The 23,744-nt window shown below is 47.7% G+C and overlaps 1 protein-coding gene across 1 annotated transcript in view; it reads right to left on the bottom strand.

Moving 5' to 3' along the window:
- Positions 1-23,744, bottom strand: part of Tbxas1 (thromboxane A synthase 1) — a 165,107-nt gene that overhangs the window by 43,992 nt on the left and 97,371 nt on the right. The window contains exons 6-9 of the mRNA XM_087901627.1: positions 19,327-19,415; positions 16,183-16,331; positions 15,219-15,349; positions 10,303-10,617 (exon numbers count right to left, since the gene is read on the bottom strand). Coding sequence (XP_087757753.1) covers positions 10,303-10,617; positions 15,219-15,349; positions 16,183-16,331; positions 19,327-19,415 — 684 coding nt within the window. The remainder of the gene's footprint in view (positions 1-10,302; positions 10,618-15,218; positions 15,350-16,182; positions 16,332-19,326; positions 19,416-23,744) is intronic.

Genomic DNA, 23,744 nt, shown 5'->3' with positions numbered 1-23,744 from the left:
GGTGTGTACTGGGTGCTGTTGTAGGATCTGGACTGGACCAGTGGGCCTGGCAGATGTGATTTCCTATGCCGATAGGGCTGGCATCCTGCTTGGGCTTGATTCTGGTGCCACTGCTGGAGAAGAGCAGGTTAATAGTGGATAATATGTTGAGACAAAACGGTGGCATTCTGAATCTGGTGGTGGCTTAACAGGAGGTCTTTTAAGAACCACGGGTTTTTAAATTCTCAGTAGACTTAGCTATTTGGAAACTTCTGTGTAAAATGGCATTCGCCAAAGATGTCTGGGGAAGTCAAAACACCAAGTTTCTGTTTGTTCTTTTACTTCCAAAGCTAATTGTAGGGAACAAAATCCATTCTTTTGATGTGCACAATAATTAAGAACCACTTGGTTCAAGTGTAACTCAAGGCCAAGCGGACCACAGAACACTGAGTTCCACCTGTGGCTCTGACTTGCTCACATTTCTTTTGAATTCCTGCTTTTCTGGGTTGCTGTGAACTGACCCTACCATCTTACATTCTTAGCAAAGCCTGAATCCTCTAGGGCCCCAGATATCGAATATACAGCACTCTAAATTGTCATGGGAAAGGCACATATCCAGGCTGATTGGTGTGGGGCAGTCCTGGGAGGGCTGTTCCTTTACAGGTAGGTCACTTCTCCCTGTGTTCTGCGGGGACACGGCAGGGGCGGGGTGAGGCTGGACTTGGAGCTTTCATTGCTGAACTTCGAAAGAACAGCTACACTTGCTGAGGTGGGGCAGCTCAGAAAAGCTGCTCCTAAATCCCTCCTGCCCTTTAATCTGCCCCTGTCTTCCTTACCTCAGTGTCTAGTGACAGGGTCTCTTGTTGGTTGGTGCTGCTAGTGGGCAGTGAGCTATGAAGTGAGGCTGTGGGGGTGGGGTGGATTCTGGATCTCTCTGGATCTGGGGAACAGAGCTAGGTCAAGAATATAGGGGGAAGAAGAGGGAAGGAAAGAAGACAGTCCTGTGAGCATCAGAGGAGAAGGGAAAGGAGATGGCAGTGGGAGAGGGGGGGAGGAAGGGACTGGGAACGCTGGGAGGAAGGTCACAGTCAGGGTTGGTCAGATTTCCCAGGGGACACTGTAAGGGTAAGCACTGGGTATCTGTAGTGAATATTAAGGTTTAGAAGTACTGGATAGTGACAGAGAGAGGTTGTGACCATTCGCAGCCCAGAGAGCCCTGAGAGGTACCATCTGCCCTTCCCTCCTGTTTGTGTAAAAGCCATGGAAATAGTTTCTCTGGATCCTGGTCTACTGGCCACTCTGCTCTAGGGACTCATGAATTGCACACACAGAAGTGTCAGCTGTCTGTCTTCTCTCTAGAAACTGTCATGTGGGTGGCAGGGACCACAGATCGTAATTTCTAAGCTAGAGCCCCAGGCACACACCTAGAGAGACCCCTCTTCATACATATGAGGACTCCCCAGCCAGCAGTCATTGTTGGGGTGCTATGTCTTAGGGTCCAAAGCTCCCAGGAAGGACAGGAAAGTAGGCAGGTTGAGGTTCACTTCTAAGCAACCCCCTCACTAAGACTCCCTTTCTCCTTGTGACTGCAGAGAAATGGTATAGGGGAACTTCCCTTCGTCAACAACACTTCGGGCAGGGCCTGACCAGGTGACCAAGACTACTGGGTACAACCATCAAATCCTGGGCAAGCTTCAGGACCAGATAGAGCACCCTGCTTGAGGGGGGACAACCTGGTGGGTGCATGTTGAATGTGAATGTCTATGCAAGCATACTGCCTCCTGATCGCTGTTTTGTCTGCTTTGAACATGGCTTTAAATCAACCAGAAGCTTGCCCTCCCTTCCCATCAGAGAACTACATAAGAAGGCAAGAAGATTGTAGGATACATTTAGGACTAACGGATTTCCAAGATGGATTAGAATGGAATGAATCCCTCCACACTTTCTCTCCCATCCATAAAGTGACTGGCATCATCGCTGGAATAATCTAGAAACCATTAAAATGTATTCGCAAAAGGCGAGCCACTGTCGATCCTCGAGGCCTTCATTATCATTAGGAATAAACACACTCTGGCTGCAGGCCATCACGACAGGAGCAGGATTTGCAGCTGAAGGGCCTGGCTCTTACCCTGCGAGCTGCCGACAGACCTCAGAATCGAGAGTGCTCCCTGGAAACTGCATGCAGATGCTCGAGCCCCACCCGGTTCAGTCCAGCAGGAATCTGCAGTTTAGCCCCACAGTTCCTATGCATGTTAAATTTGTGTGCTTATTGGGATGTGTGTGTGTGTGTGTGTGTGTGTGTGTGTGTGTGTGTGTGTGCTTAGAAGCCAGAGATTGACATTTGTGCCAGCCGGTTGCTTTCTATTTTATTTTCTTTCTTGACTATTCTGGAACACATCGTGTAGACCATTCTGGTCTCAAACTCACAGAGATCTGCCTGTCTCTGCCTCCTGAGTACTGGATTCAAGGTGTGTGCTGCCACACCAGCTCTATCTTATTTTTTGAGACAGGGTCTCTAATAAACCTTGAGCTAACTGGGCAAGACTAGCCAGCCAATGGGTCCACAGAGTCTCCTGTCTATGCCTCCCCAGTGCTAGGATTATAGACATACGCTACCCTACCTGCGGTTTTGCATGGGCGCTGGGGATCCACACTCAGGCCCTCATGCTGACTTGACAGGCATTTTTCTAACTGAGCCATCTCCCCAGAGACACATTAGCTCTGGCTAGTGCTATGGCCTGAGCCTGCTTCACACTGCCCCCACCTTGGTTCTTGCCTTTATGCTTGGATATTAAGGTGTTCTTATTTCTTCTCTTCTACATGGCTGCTTTATGTTCAGATGCACTATTGAGAGATCCGAAGAGAAGCAGGGAATTCTCAGGAGCCGTGGGGACTGTGTGGCTTGCTATGGAGCTGGCAGTGAGCGCCCAAACTCTTTCAGCGTTCCAGCAGACTTGGGCAAGGGGAGGAACCCCCGCTGACCGAGAGCCACACGCCCAGTTTCAGCTCCATCTTTCTTCCTGCGTGACCCTGGATACAATTCTAGCTGGGAGACCCTTTTTCCTCCAAAGTGAGGGCAAATTTATGTTAGTCTGTCTAAATAGTTTTCAACCCAGGGCTCCCCCCTGTGACAAAAGGACACGTGCATTTATGAAATAGCTGTTGGTGACTAACAGCTATTTTATTTTTGTAACCATAGGGGTATGTTTGGCTCTTTGAGATCCTCTGGCTGCTTCAAGGAGCAAACCCCCAACTTTGCTCACATTAAGCAGCGTGAGCTAATCAGCTGAAAAAACCAGCGTGGGCTGTTCTTTGATCCTTAAGAGAAATAGGAAGAGGAAGATGTGTTTTAATTAGATCTTTATAATGTGACAAAGTAACTGCTGGAGAGTTCCAGGGAGTTGATCGTCCTTCTAAGTCATGGCTGTGTTCAGACTACCCTGAACAGGGGCTGTATATCAGTGTCATTCAGTTTGTGATAAATTTATAACTGGGTTCTGCAGAGCAGATTTATATCAACAATTAAGCAGAAGGAAAACGGCTCATAAATTTTGGCTGGCATAGTCCAGCACCGAAGAGGAGGAAGGAGAACGGTTTAGCCAGATCCAAAGTCAATAATCTCAACATGAAGTGCTAAAGCTATAACAAAACAATCGAAAAGGAACGAGTTGTATTTTCTCTCTCATCCTTTAAAAATTACGCATTGGCGTGAACAATGGCTCAGCCTCATGGCCAAGGCCTGATTAGAATCCTGAAGTGCTTTCTGCGGTCTCCAAAGTTGTGCAGATGGGAGAAGCCTTCCCCTGGTCCTCTGCTACTAGTGAATGAGTGTACCCCCTCTTCAGACTGACCCAGACAACACGGGTGGGGGAAGACAAGTTCCCCACAAGGCCCAGGGATTCGAAAAGGGCAACACTGTGGTTCAGCTCCCAGAATCTACGCCTTGGGATCTGGTCTCTCATTTTTCACGTCAACGCTATTGGAAGGTAGAGCCTTTGAGAAATTAGGATTAAATGAAGTCATGAGGGCAGTGAGCCTAAGATGGTATGAGTGGTTTTATGAAGAAAGAAGCAGAGGAGCTAGGACGTGGCTCATTTGGTAAAGCACTTGTCATGCTAGTGTGGGGATCTGGTGTGGATGTCTGGCACGCATGTAAAAAGCTGGGGTCAGTGGCACAAACATATCTTCCCGGAGTGGGAAGGCAGAGACAGGTGGGTCCCCAGGACTCACCGGCCACAGTCTAGCTGAACTGACCTCTAAGTTCAATGAAAGACTCTATGTCAAAAAAATAAAGGTGAGAGTGGAGGAAGACACGCAACTCTGACTTTTGGCCTCCATAGGTGTGTGTGTATGTACATGTGTGTATGTGTGCATGTGTGTATACATTTGTGCGTGTATGTGCATGCATGTTCACGCATGTGCGCATGTATGTGCTTGTGTGTGTATGTGCATGTGTGTACACCTGTGTGTGTGTACATGCACAAAAACAAAAGGAAAGAAGCAGAGACCAAGCTAGCATGCATGCTGTCTCAGCATGTGACACTCTGCTATATCACGAAGCAACAAGAAGGCCCTTGCCACCCGCCAGCAGACTCTGGTACACCAGCCTCCAGAGTGATAGTGAAATGTACTGCTACTTGCTTTTTTATCTTGTCTATTCTCAAGTCTTTTATTATAGCAACAGACTGAGAGAAGGCTCTAAGCAAAAGGAAGAGAGGCTGAACAAAATTCTCAAGACAGATGATTTGGAAGAAAATATGTGTGTCTAGAAAGAAGGCTGGAGACACGAGCTATTGGGCAGATTATAACTGTGATTTACCCTGGAACAGAAACCCAGTCCCTGTAACGAGAGAGGCAGCTGAGGCCAAATGGGTCAGAGTCAGGAGCAAGGAACAGAGCACTGTTAGGCAGAAGCGGGGTGGGGGGGGGCGATTCCCCAACAAAAGGGGTGAGAGTGGGAGCTGAGGGGGGGGAGGGGCAGCGCATGAGCTAAGTTGTTTTTGCTAAAAGTGAAGCTTTGTACTCTTGACTTTCATGGCTGAGAAGTCTCTTCTATATTGGTAAAGGATGCACACGGCAACTGGCAGCCTGGGCTCCACTGGGAGCAGTCGGAAGCATCAGGTGCCCCTGAGGAAGTCACGAGGAGCAGCCGCATCATTTAAAAGAAATGGACGGAGCTGGGTGGCCTGGGCACTGCTGGACCCACTGTCCTTGTTCCGTGACTCTGCTCTGAGAAGTTCTGAGGGAAGGAAACTGAAAGAGGGAACTTCTTATTTGGGGACCATGGAAAAAAAAAAAAAAGCCCAAAACAAAACTTTTTGTTGATTCTTTGTGGATTTCACGTCATGCATCGGGACGCCACTCATCTCCCTGTCCCCTTGCCTCTACCCTCTGCCCTTGCAGCCTGCCTTCCCGCCCAAAAAACCCCACAAAATTTAAAGGTAAGACCAAGCAAACAAAAAACCAAATAAAACAATCTTGGCATGGAAGTTTTAGCGTGGCCCGGTGAGTCACACAGTGCACCCTTTCGTCAATGCATCTTTACTTTTAAGTGTTCATTGCAATGAGTCATTGGTCTGGTTCGAGGCCTCTGGCTTCTACTACACCCTTGATACTGGGCCCTCAGTGGGACACCTCTTGGACATCCTATTGTTGCTTTGTGTCCTGGAGATCCTGCAGCTTTGGATTTGTGGGTTTGGGGGACAATGGATTCTATGCCCAATGCTGAATGGGCTTTTTCTTTTTCTTTCTTTCTTTTTTTGGCTACCTAGAAGTCATTCGCTCCACACCCAGGATCTACCTTTCACCCACCGAAAGGTTAGCAGAAGGGGTGAGACCCACCTTCTTTAAAGCAGAGATGGACAGGTGGCCCGTGCCTAAGACAAATCAGGACCTCGTGTTCTCATTGCCAGTGGTTGGTTGAAGGATCTGTCCCTGAGAAGCAATGGGCTTCTGTGTGAGCATTTCAGCAGGAGAGCCATGCTTCTCCATGCTAGGCTTTCTGCTGCCCCGTCTTCCTAATACAGAGGTCAGAGCTGTGCAGACGCAGCTCATTGCTAGAGGGATTTAATGCTAGCTCACTGGATCAAGACTCAGCAGACTAGAGATGTCAGTAAAGTACCTGCGGTACAAGCAAGGGACCTGAGTGTGGCTCCCTAACCTCTACATACAAGCAAGGTGTGGCAGCTCATTGCAGAGGTGTGAAGATCCAAGTCCAGATCCCAGAACCCACGGAAGGCTGCATGGGCATAGCAGCTTACCCACGATTCCAGCACTCAGAAGGTGGAGATGGGGAATCCTCAGAGCAAACTGGCTAGACAGATTAGCCATACAGAAACTCTGGGTTCAACTGAGAGACACTGCCTCACTGAATAAGATGGAGAGCGATGGAGGGAGGCTCCCAGGGCCAATCTTGGGCTTTCACACGCATGTGAACACATATGCATGCACATACAACACACATGTAAGGAAAAACTGAAGAGTACATTTAAAGTAATAACAGGAAAAAACAAAACCTCCTCCTGAACCTCATTTAATTCGCACGGTTTAAAATCCAGGAGACACAGCTATCCTGAAGCAAGGGGAGAGAGAATGACGAGTGTGCCCAAAGGGACCGAAACCAAGGGACAGAGAGAGCAGCTGGGCACAGGGTTGGAACATTGCATCAGTCACTCCCGACGGGAGCCAGCCTCTGGGTTTGCTGTGCCCTGGAGTCTGCCTGCTTTAATTGTTGTTGTTTATATTTATTTATTGTGTGCGGTGGGGGTGGGGGTAGAGGTGCCACCGCTAGTGTGGCTGTTGGGTGGTGGTGTGAGATCTGCTTTTCTCATTCTATAGTATAGCTTGGTGGAGGAGGATTGAGCCAGTTCATCATACTGGCAGGAGGTAGCTTTACCAGCTGAACCTTCTCGACTGCCCATTGGGTGACATTTTCTACCATTGCAAGAAGCAGTCCCAGATGATACAGGGTTTTTCTTTTTTTCAGTCGTTGAGGAGGGTAGTGGTTCTCACTACATCCCCCAAAGGCATTAATGGAGGAGAGAAGGTGCTGGGGGAAGGGACAAGAGCCAGGATCCAGCCATGTGAATGACAGGTCACCCAAGGGGTCCTGCCCTCTAGAGCTAGGCCAGAGCCCCCTGTGCACAGGGAAATCCTGCAGCCACAGAAGTCGGCATTAACTGGCACTCAGGAGATATCTGTTGAGTGGAAACCAGCAGGAAAGTTATAACAAATCATACTCTACATGCAAATTTTCAGGAATATTTTCAGGAAAATATTTAATGTGTGAACAGCTAATCTGCATTTTCATGTCCTGACAGATGGCCTATATTAACAGAGTTCTGGGGATAGAAGAACAAAAGAAAGAAAGAAAGAAAGAAAGAAAGAAAGAAAGAAAGAAAGAAAGAAAGGAAGGAAGAAGAAAGGAAGAAAGGAAGGAAGAAAGGAAGGAAGAAATGAAGGAAGGAAGGAAAGAAGGAAGGAAGGAAGGAAGGAAGGGAAGAAGGAAGGAAGGAAGGAAGACGAGGAAAAAGAAACCGACAAGTATTCACCGAGTGGGTGCTGTGAGCGAGGCTACACAGGGCAGTGTGTTCTCCAATTATCTCACTTACTGTTTTTTTTTTTTGTTTGTTTGTTTAAAAATAACCTGGAGACATTCAAAAATGACCCCAAATATTGTCCAGAGGAAGAAAATGACCCTCAGAACTTGCATAGGTATAGAGCATATTTTCTTGGGAGATGGTTCTAGGTGCCAATGTCTGATGCTGCAGTCTCAAAATGAACCAGACACCAAGTGCATCCGCACCTGTGGGACTGTCGGTCAATGATGCAATCCCCTCCCAGCCTGTATTTGCAGAATCAGAACTTCTACGGTCAGAATCCCGAGTCTGCAATTCACGTCATCTTCTCAGAGGATGGAAGACCTGTACCCGGTGCAATCATTTCGTGTGCCCATGGGTCTCCCCAGGGTTTGGGGACACTGAGCACAGCCCCATGGGAGGTGGCCTTCTAGGGAAAGAAGTCCTGATCCTAGGCTCAGAGGTTGAAGAAGGCCAGGGTCTGGTGAATTGGCATCACCTTTCTTGAGGTCAGGGCCAGTTTAGGTCATGGTAGAGGTGAGGGCAATGTCACCGAGTTTTGCCTGGGAGCCTGGTTATGTCCACAGCTTCCTACCCAGACCTAATGCAGGTTGTAGCTGATGAATCTGGCAGGCTCCCAGGGCTTTGCTACTGTCTATAATACAACAGTCTAGAACTAATTATGCACAGCGTATGTGGCCCTGGAAGGTGTCATTTGGAAGGGCTATTGCTTAATAGACTCTTGGCTCTTAATTCCGCTCAAGGTGAAGATAACCACCCCACCTCTTGGAGCATTTGCGCCTTCCCCAGGTCTCTCTCATATGTACCTCATCGCAGGGCACCCTTCAGATACTTCTATGTCCACTTCTTTTAACTTAACTTTTGGCTTGAGACTACAGACTGAACTTCCCTCTGCCACCTTCCTCAGAAAGGTATCTTCCCCAGTCCCCAGCCATGGGACTTCAGCACACTTGATCTTGGGGTTAGAGTCAGTTTGCTCAGTCATATTTGTCTCCCTATGCCCTGACTACAATAATTGGCCCACGGGTGGACAGTGACCTCAGCGTCCTGATTGGAGCGACCTTCACGACTTTCACCGGGAATTTGCAGTCACAGATCCTCTTTGGAGGCGAGGAGTGAGGAAATATGTGGTTCCCAGGCACTCTTGGCAGGCTTCCTATGACTTCCCAAGGACAGTATGGTCAAACATGGGGCCAACAGGAAGAAACAGCCAAAACTGAGGTCAGAAAAACCAAGGCCTGAGGGTGTCTTTGAGGCTTCGCTAAATATTTTCCTGAAGTCTCGTTCACTCCTGAACGGAGCAAGGTTACGTACCCACAAATACAAATGTTTGTTTTTGCTAGAAATCAGTTTGACTCAGAGTTTTGTTACCTGGTACTAAATATGTCATAAGACACACTGTGATGTACCCCATCATCTCTGACCTCTCTTCTCCCCTGCCACTCAACTGGAACCAAACACTCTATAACTCCCAATAAAGCAGACGGAGCCAGGTGGTAGGGTTATCTGGATTCATGGCTTGCTTAGACTCCATGCTTGAAGAATATTGATTAATGGATCAATGTCAGTCCGGAGGAAGCCCTGTCCTGTTCAACATTTTAATCAATGACTTGGATAAAATGGGAGACATGGTTAGCAAGTCTCAGCTGACAGGAGCGGAGGAAATGCCAATATGACAGATGGTGGAATCAAGATTTAAAATTATTTTGACTGAATGTAACAGTATTAAGGAGAAATACAAACTCATGCATTTAGGCTCAAAAGATCAATACATGTAAGCAGGGTGCTGGGGGAGACCTGGCTCAGCAGGCTCCGAAGATCAATCTGTATAAGCAGGGTGTTGGGGAGACCCGGCTCACCAGTTATAACATCAAAGAACTTGAAGTTGACCACACAGGCTCACACGGAGTTAAATCTGGGGCAATTAGTAGCAGTTATTCAGGTTCCAAAGATTTATTAAGTGGCTTGGAGAAGAAAGACTAAGTTTACCTCTACTTCCCCGGTAGGACAAGGAAGACTTGTCTAGGAAAGAGTTTCTGGATCCTAACACTTCCAATAGCAGAATGAGGTGCATCCCAAACTTGTGACTGTTGACTAATGACATCAGGATGTAACGGACAAGACTCCATTGTGGGGATTTCCTTAGCTAAAAGTACGGACTTTTAAAGTGATTCAAGGCAACGCACACAGCAGCATCCCGAGAAAACCAGGAGGTGAGAAAGCAGTCCAACCCAACACCCAGGAAAGGTTGCTGCGATCTACTACAGAGGGGCCTCATCTCCAAGGATGCCCAGACTCCGGCTGTGCTCGGGGCTCCCAGCCCCATCCTACCTCCTCCTCTGCTCTCTCCTTCCCGCTTCATCACCCACCTCTGGATGCATTCCTCTCCAGACGTGGCTCCCTTTGCTGACTCCCTTCTCTTGTCTTCTTCAGGAAGTGGCTCACAGTCAGAGCATGCCTTAATCAGACTCCTTCCCTATAGCTGCCCTTTGACCCCCCATTCCTTCCTGGGTCTCTGCAGGCCCCCAGAGCCAGTCTCACAGGCGCTTGACTTTCCTCTGAACACCCCATTTTACTTGCTATCCCAGAGAGATGGCGAAGGTGCGTGTGACCTTATTTTATCTTACAGACTTAGAATGTGATTTTAACAGGTCATTAAGGCGACAGTTCACCGAATCCACCACCCTGTGGATGTACACGAACGCCTGGACCCCGCTGTACTCACATGCTTCTCCATGAAGAGGTCCACCTCTTTCAGAAGCCTCTCCTGGCAGTCAGGGTGGGTTGCCAGCAGGTAGGTGACGAAGGAAAGTGTGTTAGTGATGATCTCATGACCCGCGATGAGGAAGAGGAAGGCCTGGCCCACAATTTCATCCGTGGTTAAAGGCTTAGACATGGATGTAGGGCGGCTTCTTTGGGGAGGGTCCACTGTGCACTTGGCAGAGGACAGGGCTTCTGTGACCATGTCGAAGTCTTCCACGCCCACAGAGTGTGTGGAGTGCCGGGCGTCCAGCACCATCTGTAGGAAGTCTCTCCGCCTCTGAGGACAAAAGAGGAAAAGACACATTAGAGTCACAGGATGAGGCTGGAGGACCAGGGAGGAGAGTCCTGGGTGGAGTTTTGAACAGCTCAGGAGGAACAGGTTCTTGTCACTGGGCTATCTGAGATGGTAAGAGCCTGGTGGTCACCAGAATGACCCTCAGGACGGCAGCGAGGGGCAGACCCATGCTCCAGTGGAAGATGAGGCTACTGTCTTCTTTGCCATTGAACAAGCTTATGGAGCAACTGTGGGGCAATTTAATACACGCAAGGTGTGATGGCGAGAGCGCAGTCTTATCATGTACGTGCTGTGTAGGTCTGGAATCTTCCAACTCTCCTTTTGGAGTTGTTCCAGAACAGCCACACCTAGCCATGGATGTGGCTCCCCTGTTGAGCTGGAGAACACCAGAACTTGGTCCTCTTACTCATCAGGGTTCAGGTACCCAACCCTTTCCCTCCCTCTCCTCCCCAGCCTCCAGTGACAATCATTTTCTACTTCTGAGATCAGATTTTCAGCTCCCACGTGCCCAACAGGCATTCTGTGTTTGTCTTTCTGTTCCTGGCTTCTTGCACTTAACATAATGTCCTCCAGTTTCTACCCATGTCGCTGAAAACCAATAGATTCCATTCCTTTATAAGGTCGAATAGTATTCTATTGTGTTTATGTCTCATGCTCCCTTCGTCTCCCCCAAATGTGCTTAAAATAAAGCAAGTTTTGGAGCAGCAGATACAGTGGGGTCTCATGTCCTAAAAACAGTAAGTGTACAATCTAGAGAAGTATGTGCATCTTTCACGTGTAGTAACGTTGGGCGCGTCTGATCCCTAGAGCAAAAGGAGGTGGGGACGCCAACGTCTTTTAGTTCTGATTAGCACTTTCTACACGTTTGTACTTCTGGCTGAATTTCCAGTGAGAAACACCTGATAGATTTAAATCAGAGCACATGTCTACTGTTTACCATGCAAGGACATAGTGGACGGCTACAAGTTTTCTCCTACAGTAGACAGTCAACAGGACAGGATGGTGGCATGTAGCAGGGAGCCAGCTTGTCTTCAAAGTCCCCAGATGTGGCAGCCTGCTTCCTATGGGATCCCCCCCCCTTTTTTTTCTCTCCAGTAATCCTCAATCTCCTTTGAGTTGTTAAAGAAAGGTTTCTTATCATCTCCCCCACCTTCCTTATCAGTAATTTGCATATCCTTTACATTTTGGCCACCACCAATTCTGGCCACTGAGTATTTACCCACTGCCCTGGCCTTCACAAAGGGTGTTCCCAGCAGTCTTTTCTTCAAAATGTCCTTTTTTTTTTTTTTTTTTTAATGATGAATAACAACCATGATGTTGCTCTTTTCTGGTTTATGGGATTAAAACAGCAAGAACTTCCAACAGGAAAATATTATAATTTCAAAGGACTTCCCTAGTTGTGTGGCGTTTTTCTCAATTTGTTAGCTTCTGAACCTCTGTTGCATGAATAATCTATGCCCCACACCTCGGCATGTAATTCCACCTTTTAACTTTGTTGGCATTTCACGTGTGGCTACTTTTTCTGCTCCATGGGATGCAAAGCAACCCCAGGGTGAGACCCTCCCCTTTCCCCCCACCTGGGCTATTATGTGCTGAGCACATATTAAACACGCAATAGAATCTTCTTCAAATCAGAATGTAAAGCAACAGAAGCCCTCGGGGATGGGCGCACTGGGTTTGTTTTCAACTGTTGAAAAGCGGCTGTTGGGAGCAGAAGGCCTTTACTGATGAACAGATAGGGATCATCAAAGGTGTCTGCTGGGAGCCTGGCAGGGCTCTCACCACTAAAGGTGAACACACATTGAGGCCAAGGAGGCAAGGTCTCCATTTCCCACCAGGCTGTTCCCACTTTAATAGCAGAGGAAATGGCTAAGCCTGGGCTTCCTCACTGTTCCCTGACCCTGCTCATTTTGCTGTCCTAACTGTTATTGGTCAACATCTGGGTGGCTGTTGTGGTCCCACATATCACGGGGGGCAGAATAAGATGGCACAGGGGAACATGACACCCGAGGCTCCCTGGGTGCCTGGATGTGACCAGAGAAGCCAAGTGTGCTCCTAGTCCCTGAGGCTTGGCTGTGGCTTTTCTTGAGAGGGGAGCCCAAGTGATGACAGGGCAGCTCCCAGCCATAGCCACACTGTGCCTTTTTCCAGAAGCAGCGTGCTGGCTGGCATTTTCCCTGTTATCCAAGCCCAGCCAGACTGCAAAAAGGGCTGGTGAAATCTTGCAGAAATCTGTCTTAACTGCCAGTGATGAGGCCAGGGGAAAGGGCCTCTCTCTAGGGCCCATGAGCTAGAGAGGACCATTAGTGCAGATGGGATCCTTCCATTCCCAGAGCGCCACGGAGGCCATGCGAAAGCTGCCCATTTAGGATGGAAACAGGGCTGGTTTACAGTTATATCCAAGAAAAATACATGCCCTGATAGATGTAGGTGTCTAATCCGCCCATCGGCTAGAGCTTAGAAAAATATTTACCTTTTAACATCTGTGCGGCATTTTCGCTGTGCAAACACACATCTGTTTGATGGAATGTATACAGAGTTCAGATGGGTTCTAAGTGAGTTTTCTTAGTAACTGTATAGCTCTGTCTTGACACGGGCAGCCCTGGATTTGTGGTTGGGAGGTTTTTCTCAGATCAACTCATTGTTTGAAACAAATAGCTGTAAAGTTTATGGAAGGAAAAGCTTGAGGCAATCCCAGTAATTGGTTCTTTAATAACCTCTCACCTCTTAGTCACTCAGTGCAACGGTTTCTGAATTTTCAGACTGGTTCTACAGTCAGTAGGTTTCAGGCTTGGGTGCAAGTGCGTGTGTGTGTCTGTGTGTGTATATGTGTGTGTGTCTGTGTGTATGGATGTGTGCTGTGTGTGTCTGTGTGTGTATGGCTGTATGTGTATGTGTCTGTGTGTGTGTGTGTGTGTGTGGCTGTGTATGTGTGTGGCTATATGTGTGTGTGGTTGTGTGTGTGTGGCTGTATGTGTATGTGTCTGTGTGTGTGTGTGTGTGTGGCTGTGTATGTGTGTGGCTATATGTGTGTGTGGCTGTGTGTGTGTGGCTGCATGTGTGGCTGCATGTGTGGCTGTGTATGTGTGCTGTGTGTGTGCATATGTGTGTGTCTGTGTGTCTGTGGTTGTGTGTGTATATGGCTGTGTATATGTGTGTGTGTGTATGGCTGTGTGTGTGTGTGTGTGTGGTTGTGTGTGTATATGGCTGTGTGTGTGTGGCTGTGTGTGGTGGCTGTGTATATGTGCAGTTTCTCTGTGTGTGTATATGTGTGTGCCTGTGTGTCTGTGGTTGTGTGTGTGTGTGTGTCTGTGGTTGTGTGTATGGCTGTGTGTGTGTATGGCTGTGTGTGTGTATGGCTCTGTGTGTGTGTGTGTGTGTGTGTGTGTCTGTGTGTAAGCCCTCATAGCGCAGCCCTTTGCAGCAATCGTGAAGTTTGAAAATGGTTCTTTATTTCTTGTCCTTCAGGCTTTTCCCTCACAGCCCAGAAACATACATTTGAATGAAGTTGTCCTGTCTTTTCTCTCTGCTTCCTAGTGGGGCTGGATAGACCAGCTGGCCCATTTCCCCCCACCTCTGAGGGCATTCAAGTGGAGCTGATGGTGGTGTGGGCCAAGGGCTTGAGAGCTCGTATATAAGTCCCCACACCTTTCCGAGGCAGAGAAAAGTTGCTACACGGTCCCCAGGGCCTGTGGCTGAGTAGGACAGGCTGCTGCCCAAGGCTGCTAAGTGCATCAAACTACTAATTGACTTGGATTCCATTCTAGGCCAATGCCTTAACCACCAGGCCTCATGAATCCCTCTGAGCCACTGTCTTTGAGAAAGCCCTTTTAAAGCTCCATCTTGCTCAAGGCAGTGAAGAGAAAGCCCTTTTAGCCCATTTTTTTTCATTTTCGTAACTGTCTTTAATGCAATGAAACCCTTAATGGACAGCTCTACCACGGGCAGGAGCATCTCCTGATGGTGAGAGATGCTCTCCCACACCGACAACGGCATTCCACTCAGAGTCAAGCTCGACCAATATTTACTTATCCTTACTATGTGCCAAGCAGAGGGTAAGCCTGCAAGGGAAAGAGGAAATCCGGGAACGTGCTAAACTGAGCAGGGGCATCAACCACAAATCTTCTAGCAAGAATCTTCGTGTTGAAAGATTGATTGACAGTTGCCCAAACGTCTTGCTAATATTTATGCTATTCATGCTATGAATCCCCAGCTTGCTATTTTTCGGCAGAAAGACTATGCTCATGAAAATTACATGAGGCTCTTAGGAAATTTGGGAGTGGGTGGGGCTACTGCAACCTGTGCTTGGGGTAATGTCTAGATGGTGGGGGACGGTTCGGGGGCTGGCGTTCATCCTCCAGTTCACATCAGGAATAGGCACATGGATAGGAAATTCTGCCTACTGTTCTTCCCTTCCCTGCTTCCCATTGCTTTCCGCGGCCCCGGGAAAGCTCAGAATGGGAGACTCATAAAGGACGGCCCCATGCGATGTGAGGAGCTGGGAGGGTGGGGAAAGAAAAGAGAGAGCGATGCCAGATTAGGCACCATTCTGTTTCCAGGCTGCGTCCTATTAAAATAGTTACCTCTTCTGCTGCTTGCTGGTCCCGTAAGGCAATCACATTCCTAATGAGTTTGTTAAAAAAGCCATTCAGTTCATCTCGGTTCTTATTGGGCAGAATCCGGGCCAATGGGACCATTATGGACGGAAATGATACTTGAAAGAGAAAAACAAAAGTGGCGTTGAAGGGGGAGTGATAATGAGCCGGGGCTGTTAGACTCCTGTTACTAAGAAGCAAGTGCCAGTCTTGAACTGGTGTCCTTGGGAGGCCCGTCTTCCCTGCAGACTCAGTGCTGAGCCCTGCTCTCTGTCCCATTCCCCATGCATGGTCAGCCCTCACTGAACGCTTGTGCGATAAAGTCAGTCCTCATGTGCACCTGGCCTCGCAAGCCCAATTTCACACTTAGCAATCGCTATCTCCAATCTCAGATGGGGTGGGGGGACAGAATAGGTGACCGACAGTGTGTCAAGATGTAACGAGAGGGTAGAAGTACATCAACTTTATTAACTTTCTGGCCATTCGTATTTGTCTTTCTTTGGAATCTGCGCCCTCACAGCAGTTACTTGAATTGTCCCTAAGACATGCTGCTCAGCTGCTGGCAAGGATATGGTTCCATCTGGTGCGGGCACTCCCCTGTCTTGCAACATTGCAGCCTGGGTCCTTAGGACAGGGTTCTCTGGATCAAGACGGGATTTCGAGTGAGGAGATAAGAAAACAAAGCAAAAAGCCGTAGGAAATGAGAGACTTGGGCTTCTAGTTTTGGCTTTGCCTTCCTGTGCACCAGTTTTCTGGTCCTGGTGTGACAGAGACCAGGGTTACCTATGTTGGTGGCAAGTCACCAGGATGACAGGGTCTTTGCACGTCAACTCTCAGAGACTCCTGAGGAACCTTTCCTAGTGGGGGCGGGGGGGGGGGGGAGACTCTACCCTGCAAGCTTTTCCATGAGTTAGAGTCTGGTCTCACCACCCTGGGTAGGGGATGCACTCACAGATTAAAGCCAGGAGGGGTCTGGGGATACTGAAGGCAAAGAAACGCCGGCAGTGTTGTACGAACGGGTCTTCTGGAGCGTCCTGGGAGTCCACCTGGGTGCCGAAAGCCACACTGGCCACCACGTTTGTGGTGTAACAGCAATAAAGCCTGTGGGGGGGGGGGGAGACACTGGCATTTGAAAGATACCATATTAACTTTCCCAGAGTGCACCCCTCATGGTCTGTATGGCTGGTCTAAGCACCACAGAGGGACTTCCAGCAGATCTGAGCTGGGCCGTGGAACGGAAGCTTCCTGCAGCAGCAGAGGACAAGGGGAAGCCTCACCAAGAAGCTGCAGGAGAGAAGGTGAGGGCATCACTGACTCAAGCCAAGGTGCATACCTTCCAGGGGAGGGGGCCTTCCTGTGTGGAGGGAAATAGGAGTCCCCAAACCTAGGGGCTTTCGCCCCCACGCCTGTAGAGTTATTCTCAGGTCAGAATCTAATAATTAGCTCATTACGCCCCGCGCTTTCCCTTCTAATGATTTGGAAGACTTTTGTTTTGGTTTCTTTCCCTCCCTCCCCCTCCCTTCTTTAGAAGTCTGTAACCCTGGCTAGCCTTTGCCTTCCCTGCGCTGGGACCTGGTGTGACTTTGCAGCTTTTGAAAGTGCAACAAACAAAGTTAACAAAAGCAGGGGTTCTTCGCACTTGAGTGGGGTATCAGAAAACTCTGGGCAGGCTTTCAGGATCTACTTATATTATTACCGAAAACAAACATTGCCTTTTCCAAACAAACAAAAGGAACTGTGTCTTCCAGTGGCCACAGAAAATTTAACCTTAGGATAGGAGGCCTGTCCCTCCCAAAGGCCATTTTAAACTAGCATCATTCTTTCATAAAATGTTATGTATTTATTGTTATTGTGTGCATTTGTGCATGGCGTGTGTGTGTGTGCGTGTGCGTGTGTGTGTGAATGTGTGCGTGACGGGGCATGGTGCCACAGTGCACATCACATGCGAAGGTCAGAGGACAATTTTGTGGAGCCGTTTTTTTCTTTCCACCTCCCACCCTGTCGTCTCTGTCACCGGCCCACGGAAACTGCATGTATCTGTGCGGCGTCAGGTGGCCTCTTCCTCTGTGTAGCTTTTGAGGATCAAACTTGTTTCACTAAGCTTTCCTGGCTTCCCTCTGACCCCTGGGCCACCTCACCAGTCCTTCGAAGAGGGCACCGGATCCCATGATAGACGGTTGTGAGCCACCATGTGGTTGCTGGGCACTGAACTCAGGAGCTCTGGAAGAGCAGCCAGTGCTCTCAATTGCTGAACCATCTCTCCAGCTCCCTCGTTTCCTTTTCTTTCAGGCATTGCTATCTTAAGGTCTTTTGAAGGAGGCTAATAACTGGGTTATTAATATTCCTCTATAATTATAACGTCTGTGTTTGTCATGGATACAGACACACTTAGATTCTCTTCTGCACGAATTCGGCAGTCACCAGCTTGTCAGTGGAGAATGGATGTCGTGACTTGATGACTCTAAAATTTTGACTGCTTTTATTGAAAACATTGCTACAATCGATCACAGATTCCCCCACTGGAGCAATTACTATGCCTGACGAACGAAGGCATTTCCACCAGCCCCTAATACTTCATGATCCCAGGATTGAAGAGCTATTTGCTTTGCTTTGCTAGCCGAGGAGGCCACCTTATCTTCCTCCTCCACCTTTTGCGCAATCTGAGAGAGTGTGTGGAGGAGAAGCTCTGTCAACAGTTAGGCACCACGGAAATGCTGGCGTTGACTATGCTATGATTTTATTAGCGGTGATAATTCTGAGTCAGCTGGGGCTGATCTGCAGCCATCCTGGTCCCAGGCTGCTGCCAGCCATGATTTAGCATAAAGCATCGAGAAAAGTCAGTCACTTGAGTTGCCAGCTGTATAGACTTCACATCGCCCTCCTGCCTGCCACAGAGCTGTGGCTGCCATGCATAAATGATTCACTACTTATTTATTTATTAATCCATTTAGCTCAACTGAGAATTGAAACCAGGGCCCCGCAAGTGCTAGGCAAACACTCTATTCTATTAAACTGTATGATCCCAGTCCATCCCCCACTTTGATTTTTTTATTTATTTATAATTTTTAGAGATTTAGTTATTTGTTTTATGTGCATATGTGCTTGCTCAAGTGTATGTATGTATACCACCACATGCCTGCATTGCTCATAGAGGCCAGAAGGCATTGGATGCCCGGAACAGAAGTTACAGACAGATGTGAGCCACTTGACATGAGAACCAGGAATTAAACACAGGTCTTCTGGAAGAGCAACAAGTGCTTTGAGCTGCGGAGCCACCTCTCCATTTCCTTAGCTTTTTATTTTGAGATAAGGTTTCACTAAGTTGCCCAGGCAGGCCTTGAACCTGTGATCTTCCTGCCTTCATTTTCTGAGCAGGTCAGACCATATGCTTTGCTTACATTATTATTATTTTAATTTTTTTCAAGGCAGGTCACAGGTATCTCAGGCAGGCCTTGAATTCCCCATGTGGTCAGTATCCAGAATACGGAGCTCCAGGAGTGTGGTAACACGCCAGGTTTCTTGTAGTGTTGGGAGTTAATCCCAGGGCTTTGAACATACCAAGCAAACATTCTACCAACTGAACTACAGCCTCAACCTCATGACTCACTTTTTCTTTCTTTAGCCCAGGTCTCACTGTGCAGCCATTGCCTGAAACTTAATATATAGAGCAGTCTACCTTCAAACAGACAGAGATCTGCTTGTTCCTGACTCCCAAGTGCTGGGATGAAAAGCGCATGCCACCACATCTGGCCTCACAATTTTTCTTGAAGTGAGAGATCAGGAACTTTCCCCAAAGCCCCTGTCCTTTCTGCCCTGGCATGTCTCCTTCACCGTGTCCACGGAGGCAGGGGACAGATCTATTCAGGTACTAAGCACTGCCTGTTGGGATGTTCCTCAGCAGGCGGCATCCCTGGCTCCAGCTGCTTTGTGTCATGGTTTAAGCGGGTGTCTTTTCATTAACCAGCCCATCTGTGCCGTTGGGAATGCCTGGTAATTCCAGTTTCCTACTCCCAAGATAATTGTCCAGCAATTACGTACAGTCACAAGAACCAGCCACTCGGGGCTGCGACTCCTCCCCTGCAATGGGGGTCCTTACCTCTGGATGTCGAACGTGTCTCTGGACGCCGCGGAGCATTTTAGGTGAGTCAGGAGACGTTCACAGGCTTGGCTGATGAGAGGTGTCATCTGACAACAGATAGCAGAGGTGTAATTAGGGCATCATGCCTAAATCAGCTGCAGGTGACGGACAAGGTTACACACAGTGCTTTCTAGAAAAACAGACTGTACTTCAAAGGTACTTTCCGTGAGGCTGAGATTAAGGAAGTAGCCACAATATCTGTAAATACAGTGTCTATAAATACCTATTTAAAGCTTAAGCTAGCTTTCTGTGGCAGAAACACAAAAGAAGAAAGAAGGCTCAAACGTAAATCTGGTGAAATAATTATGAAAGTGATCACTAAGTGTTTAGACAAAACTTCAAATCAGCGCTCAGCTTCCTGACATGTGGTTAGTATTAGCGAGCAAGTAGACCACACTCCATATGTCCTGGCCCTGGAACTACCCCAACTCTGGGCATGCTTGCTCCAATTAAGCTTTCAGATCTCCCACCAGAAACATAGAACAGTATCCAGAGGAGCTCAGGGTCAGCCGTTCCAACTTCTTAATTCACCCAGAAGTTATCTGGATGGTATTTCTGAGAGATGGTTTTTCATTTGTATTTCAGCTGCTTAAGCCTTCCTTCCAAGACAGGGTAACTCTTGACCCACACAAGGCAGTCGCTGGCTTCTTAATATTAAAATACTTGATTGGGGACATTTCTATCACCAAGAGAAAGACCAAGAGAGCCATGCTGTGCACACCTATGCAGTACCCACTGGCTCTAACACGCTTAGATTGCGGGTTTGGCTGCCCATCACTTTGATTTCCAACAGGATCAGATGGGTAGAATTCCTTAAGGTCTTTTAACCTCTCCTGTATATTTGAGAGGCCGTGCTTGAACTGTTAAGGGGGATCATTTGAACTGTTGCACATTCTAGAATAGTATCATAGCTGAGGCACTATGCTATTGTATGTTCTTCTGGGCATTTATGGAAATCACTCTTTGAAATGGTACCTAATGTTTAGTTTTCATTATTATTATTAAGAAACTTTAAAGCTGTATTTAAATTTTAAAAAAATTGGGTTTATTTTATTTTATGTGCATGGGTGTTTTGCCTGTGTGTATGTGCACCACATGCCTGCCTGGTCCTGCAGAGGTCAGAAGAGGGCAGCAGATCCCCTGGAACTGGAGTACGGGAGGTTGTAAGCCACACAACATGGGCACAGGTAACTAAGGCTGGCTTCTCTACAAGAGCAATACGCTCTCTTAACCCTAGGCCATCTCTCCAGCACCTGGCTGTCATTGTTTTGATGCTAGAATATGAAGTGCCTGAGTCAGGGAGGTTTCTGTCTGCTTGTTCTATTTATTTTTTTTTAAATATCTAGAACCCACAACAGAACCTGGCACATGCAATTCCGTGTTGGATGGATGGATGGGCAGATAGATGAATTTCGATGATTATGCAATATCTGCTTTTTGCTCTTTAAATCTTAAGATATTGGGGAGAACTCATAAAATATTAATCTACTTGTCAGATATGTTATTGAATTGAGGAAAAATTTGCAGTTTGGACAGTAAGCATACCCTTAGGACAGTTTGACCAGGTGATCCTTTAGCTGGCTGTGCCTAGCGGAAGCTCTCTAGGCTACTGGGAATGTACCCCTTAGTGGACGATGGGCCCCAGCCTTTTTCTCATTTTCTCTTTCACTTCTGTCCTTGAGGTGAGTGGTTTTGCTCTGCCCTGTGCTACCGTCATGGGCCACCACAGAACCAATACCAGGGATCCGATTAGTCATATACTGAAACCTTAAAAACTGTGAGCCGTATCATAGCGACTTTTCTCTTGAGTTGATGGTTATGAGTGTTTATTATAGTGATGGGAAGCAGACTCATGTGTGCTACAACTACCTCTCTGGTTTCGAAGGTTTGTATACCTTTCTCTATTCTTACTGTTTCTCTTAAAAAAAAAAAAGGTTATACTGGGCGGTGGTGGCGTACACCTTTAATCCCAGCCGTCAGGAGGCAGAGGCAGGTGGATCTCTGTGAGTTTGAGGCCAACCTGGTCTACAGAGCGAGTCCTAGGACAGGCTCCAAAGCTACACAGAAAAACCCTGTCTTGAACAACCAAAAAAAAAAAAAAAAGGTTATTCTGCAATAGCAACCCATAGGTAGATCACGGTCCTATTTCAGACACAATCTAGTAAATAGTAAATTAATCACATTCTATGATCTTCCCATTGTAAGCCAGTAGCAAGGTCAGGTTTACGTTGACCATTGCAGAAGACACACACCATAAACAAATATTAAGGTTCAGGTCAATGAAAGTCACGAGGTCTTTTCCCATGAATCATAACTGCATTAGCCCTTAGGGTCCATTTATTAGAAAGGCTTTGTGTTTCTTTTTAATTTTTTTTCCCCTGTATTTTAAAAAAGTTTTATCTGCATATATGTCTATGAACCATGGGTGTGCACTGCCTGAGGAGGCCAGAAGAGGGCGTCAGATCCCTGGGACTAGAATTATAGACAGTTGTGAGCTGCCATGTGGATGCTGAGAACCAAACCCAGGTCTTCTGTAAGAGCAACTGGTCCACTGCTCCATCTTTCTAGCCCCAGGCTTTGCATTTCTATTGCCTTTATTTCCAGAAAAAGTTGTCTTCAGCAGTTCTGGGAAGAACGACTCCCTAAACCGCCCTAAAATCCTGGGCACGGTGGGGCAGACTGAGCAGATGTTGAGATGGTGGGGGACGGCGTGGCTGTGTTGGATTCCTCCAGTTAAATCACGGCTCCCTGCCAGCTGGCCCCATAGGCTCTGTGGGGACAGAAGTGTGACCTCGGGGCTTCCTTACCTGCGCTGGGGTGGGAGCCCTGTAGGAGGGAGCTGGTCTGAGAAGCCCGCAGGCTTCCTGTAACTCAGAGAGGCCACTCCTCCTTTGCTCCATCTAAACTTTGGCAATGCGCCTTCCAACTTTCTTTTTACTTCATGTCTGTCATGACGGGCTCCAGCGCAGACCTGTGACCTTTCCCTGGACGGCTGCTTCAGGTATCTGCACAAATTTTCAAAATCTCTTGGCCAGGCTGGATAAACCCAAGCAAATACTCAGCCTGCTACTACTTTCCCAATAATTGGCAGGAGGAGGCCTTGTCAGCGATTGGCTGAAGCGGGACTGCCATTGACCCAGCTGTCTGTCCTCACGTCTGTCCCGGAAAGAAATGCTCAGAGTGAATCTGACTTGTTTTGGGTGACTCTGTATCAGCTCTTCATGACTGAGGCATTCTTTTCTAAATTCTCACAAACCTTTCACTGAATAATCCACCGTACAGGAATGCATGTAGATGGGTTCCTTAAAATGTCTCCCAAATCATCATTCCCAAGAAATCTATCTTTCTCTCTTTCTCTCTCTTTTGGTTTTTCAAGACAGGGTATCTCTATGTAGTTTTTTTTAAATTGATTTTAATGAGGTATACATTTTTCTCTGCTCCCCTCCCTGTCTCTCCCACTCTGTGTAGCTTTGGAGCCTGCCCTGGAACTAGCTCTGTAGACAAGGTTGGCCTCGAACTCACAGAGATCCACCTGCCTCTGCTTCCTGAGTGCTGGGATTAAAGGCATGAGCCACCACTGCCCGGTGAAATCTGACTTTCTTAATATTTGGAGAACTCATTGCTATCTAAACTACATCTCTCTTGTTGCTTCTCTGGCTACCATTCCCAAGTTATCTTAAGGCATTTGTTTATTTACTCAGTATGCATGTGTGGGTGTGCACGCGCCACAGTGACCCGTGGCACTCAGTGGACAACTTGCAGGCTGGCTTTCTCCTTCTACCTGTGGCTCCCAGAGAAGAAACTAGTCAGCTTGGCAACAAGCGCCTTTACCTGCTAAGCCACTTGTAGCTCCTTCAGTTATCCTAGGAAGCTTAGTTTTTCAAGTGGATCTTATTTTAATAAAATATTGAAAATGGATGCTTTTTTTAAAAAGCATGTATTTCAGAGGGGCATTAAAAAAAAACCACCACCCACAAAAACCTGTCGAAATGAAAGTCTCCCTAGATATCAAGCTTAAATATCCTTATGCTAGTAAGAGAGATGCAGTATACAGTTTGACTTATACAAACGACTCAGAGGCTAGAAGCATGCCCTGTGTATTAGGAGAGCTCTCTTACACGGAATGCAAATACAGACCTGGGTAATTCAGAGGAGCCACAACCATCACTTCTCCCAAGCAGCCACAGCCAGCCACCTACCATCACTTCTCCCCAGGAGCCACGGCCAGCCACCTACCACCACTTCTCCCCAGGAGCCACGGCCAGCCACCTACCACCACTTCTCCCCAGGAGCCACGGCCAGCTGCCTACCACCGCTTCTCCCCAGGAGCCACGGCCAGCCACCTACCACCACTTCTCCCCAGGAGCCACGGCCAG

The sequence above is a fragment of the Myodes glareolus genome, chromosome 25, assembly GCF_982192425.1.
Source record: "Myodes glareolus chromosome 25, mMyoGla1.1, whole genome shotgun sequence".
Taxonomy (NCBI): Eukaryota; Metazoa; Chordata; class Mammalia; order Rodentia; family Cricetidae; genus Myodes; species Myodes glareolus.
Note: the sequence above shows the minus strand (reverse complement) of the source record. Positions and strands in the feature narration are given on the sequence as shown.